Source organism: Buceros rhinoceros, unplaced genomic scaffold (assembly GCF_000710305.1).
Source record: "Buceros rhinoceros silvestris isolate BGI_N320 unplaced genomic scaffold, ASM71030v1 scaffold26444, whole genome shotgun sequence".
Lineage (NCBI taxonomy): Eukaryota > Metazoa > Chordata > Aves > Bucerotiformes > Bucerotidae > Buceros > Buceros rhinoceros.
Genome location: NW_010408048.1, coordinates 15,339 through 18,626, shown reverse-complemented (window position 1 = coordinate 18,626; position 3,288 = coordinate 15,339). Strand labels below are relative to the sequence as shown.

Genomic DNA, 3,288 nt, shown 5'->3' with positions numbered 1-3,288 from the left:
GTGGGTGTAGGGGCCAGAGCGGCAGGGTGCTGCTGCTCCTCGGGGCCGCCCCATGGCTGGCAGACAGAGTGCTGCCAGCTGCTTTCCAGGGGCACCTCTGTGGGAATCGCGTCACCTGCCTCGTTTCCTTACCCATCCGCTTCCTGTCATTGCATTAGGTTAATTAGTTTATCTAAACTAGAAAACTGTCAGTCCGCGCGTTTTTGGACGTGCAGGTGATTGTTTAACGTTCCTCCATTTCCTGTCCTGGGTTGAAGAAGAAACAGTAAAGGCAGAGGACGCCTGCCTTGATTTGAAGTAAAGCAGCTCCTGACAGTGTCTGCTGGTAGGAACAGAGAGAGGTGGAGAGGAGAGGCGTGAGGGTAAGGCACTGCGCTCCTCAGGGGACCCTCCTCTGCCTGCCAGGAGCAGCAGCTCCAGCGGTACGCTGTGGGCTGTCAGCATTGGACAGCAGTGTACAAGCAAGCTAGAAGAGATGTGTTTCACTTACAATACAGTCAATTTTTGAAAGGTATCGAACAGATACTTAATCTGTAAAGAAGTTTTAATACACCAGAGGAAATGTGAAATACAGATTTCAGATTTTTCTGTCCTTAACATCGTTCTCGGATGTTACGTTATTTGTGCTGGAAGCCACCCTAGATTTGCCTGCTGCTTAGGCCATGTTCACCTCAGGGAACACAAGACACCACTATCCTGTCCCGTGGAAGAATCGATATCACAGAGGACATTTGGAGGACAGGGCAAATACAAGGGGACGCGTGAGGCTGGGTTTTTGTGTTCTTTAAAACCCCAGAAAGCCCCAGCCACTCCCTCCTCTCTTAGGCACTTTTCATTTTTCTGTTCTGAGGGCCAGGGGATGTCTGTGGACCTGCACAGGCTTCCTGACTGGGCGACGGCTCTGGGCATTCTGACTTAGACGCTGCTTTTAATGGCGCTTCCTAACAGCAGTCTGAAGAGACGTAAAGTACGTGGTCCAGGCTGAGATGTTTAAAAGCAGCCGAACTCCTCTAATTCTGAATCTTTTGCAGCTAGAGTATGTTCCAGAGAAGGCAGCAGCCGTTCGTACAATACAGGGGGGATTCTAAACCCAAAAACAACCTTCAGCTGCCAAAATGGGAATTTGAGAGCAAGTTGCTTAGGGAATGGGGAAATTACCACCAGCTGCATTTGTGCCCGCAGTTTGGAGAAGATGCCAAGCTGCCTGCCAGGTCTTGACGATGTCACCGTTTATGTAGTTGTTTATGCTAGAATAGAGGGGATCCAACGACCACTTGATTTTGCAAGCGTTTTGCTTTCAGAAGCTGTAGATTTTATACATAAAAGGGAGACATTCCCAGCCTGCCAATCCCAGTCTCTCAGCAAGGTAATTGTAATCACAGCCTAAGGGCAGGATACGTAGTCACAGCGCAGAGCTGTCCTGGAGCACTTGGGATCGTTCTTGGGTGAAACAGCTAGAGCACCACGGCCTGACCTCTGTGCCTGTAGTTAGAACACTTGGTGATAAAGAGAAAATTGTTAGGAAAGGGCTGCTGGAGTGATTCCTGCTTCGAAAATACATGAAATGGTCAAGAAATAGCATTTGATGTCTCAAGACAGCCTTTGAAAGGAAAAGAGATGTCTGACAGTAGAAAGACCTTTGAATTTCCAGATTTTCTTTGAAATTCCAAATTTTCTTCTGTTCGAAGTGATTATCTACATTTTTGAATAAACCTCTGTTGGTAAAGTACATTTTTCATCCTCTGAAAACCCATACTCTGTCAGAGAGGTGGTTCTGGAGCAGGAGCGCCTGCGTGGCGTTGAAAACGTGATGGTGAAAATGGTCCCCGTTTGCCCTGGCGTTTAACAGTCGCTTTGGATTGGTCTGACAGGAGGTTGAGGCAGTGGCAAGTCTCTGTTGTTTTGGGGGCCCCTTGACCCAACAGTCTTCTCTGAGCAGCACTCTGAGGGACACACTGACGTAACAGAACAAGCCTCTTTAGTATCGACAGACCAAATACGTTTGCAGTGGCTTCAGAAAGCCGTTCGAATGAGGACGTAGCGCCTCAGAAGCATCCGAGCACTGATGCATTTCTCTCTTACAAAACACCCCAGGTGAGGCAGCTGCAGGAGGACGCCGCGCGCCTGCAGGCTGCCTACGCCGGAGACAAAGCCGACGACATCCAGAAGAGGGAAAACGAGGTCCTAGAAGCGTGGAAGGCGCTGCTGGACGCCTGCGAGGGCCGCAGGGTCAGGCTGGTTGACACAGGAGACAAGTTCCGATTCTTCAGCATGGTCCGTGATCTCATGCTCTGGATGGAAGATGTTATCCGACAGATAGAAGCCCAGGAAAAGCCAAGGTAATGTGAAGGTCTCCGCTCCATCAGCAGGTAGGGCTGCAGGTCACTGGGGAAAAGACTGGGTATCGCTGAGCCAGAAGCTCAGAGAGGGGCTGTCCCGATCTGCCGGTGGCGCAGCAGCTCGCTCTGGTGCATCGCTGCCAGCAGAGGCTGGCGGTACCGAGGGAGCTGCAGTGCAAAATTGTGTTCCAAGAGATTCAGTCCCACACCTTTGTTTATTTGATTCCTTATTTATTTGATCCGGACCAGAATGGTGCCGTTCCTCAGGAGAGGCTGCCTGGGCTGTCCTGAACTGCAGAGACAGGCCAGGAATTAAGCTGTTCGACCTGCAGCCTTCATGTACTTCATGTACTTGTCCGAAAATGTAACGGCTGTTCAATGTGGAATACGTGTTTCTGAACCGTGGGTTGGTCCTTTTAGGGATGTTTCGTCTGTTGAACTACTAATGAACAATCACCAGGGTATCAAAGCAGAGATCGACGCCCGGAACGACAGCTTCACTACCTGCATTGAGCTCGGCAAATCTCTCCTGGCGAGGAAGCACTACGCATCCGAGGAGGTACGGTGCTTCCCGAAGGGGTGGGGGCTGCAGTGCCGCTGGCCTGGAGGTCTCGTTACAGCGGGGGAAACGTGTGCTCTGTAACCTGCAGATTCATAAGCTGCGTGTTTTTAGTGAGAACTGTTACTTCAGGGACTGCTGTACTCTCTTGCTCTCGGGAAATTAGTGTGTTGGTTTAACTCTCCACCCAATTCAAGTTGGGTAGCAGAGGTAGCACCTAAATTTGAAGTTTCATTTTCAGTCCCAGAAAAGCAAAGAAGCTGCAGTGTTCAGTTCTGCAGAGAGGGAGCTCTGGGACGGCAGTTTGGAAAGGTGACTTTTTTGAGAGGCAACCATGAGACAGGCTGAGTTTTGTCCAGAGCCCTGCTAGGGGGAGCAGCAGGAAAGAGT

The 3,288-nt window shown here is 50.3% G+C and overlaps 1 protein-coding gene across 1 annotated transcript in view; it reads left to right on the top strand.

Moving 5' to 3' along the window:
* The window catches only part of LOC104492224 (spectrin beta chain, non-erythrocytic 1-like), a 28,441-nt gene that overhangs the window by 11,402 nt on the left and 13,751 nt on the right, over positions 1 to 3,288 (top strand). Inside the window, exons 11-12 of the mRNA XM_010134745.1 lie at positions 2,095 to 2,339; positions 2,760 to 2,898. Coding sequence (XP_010133047.1) covers positions 2,095 to 2,339; positions 2,760 to 2,898 — 384 coding nt within the window. The remainder of the gene's footprint in view (positions 1 to 2,094; positions 2,340 to 2,759; positions 2,899 to 3,288) is intronic.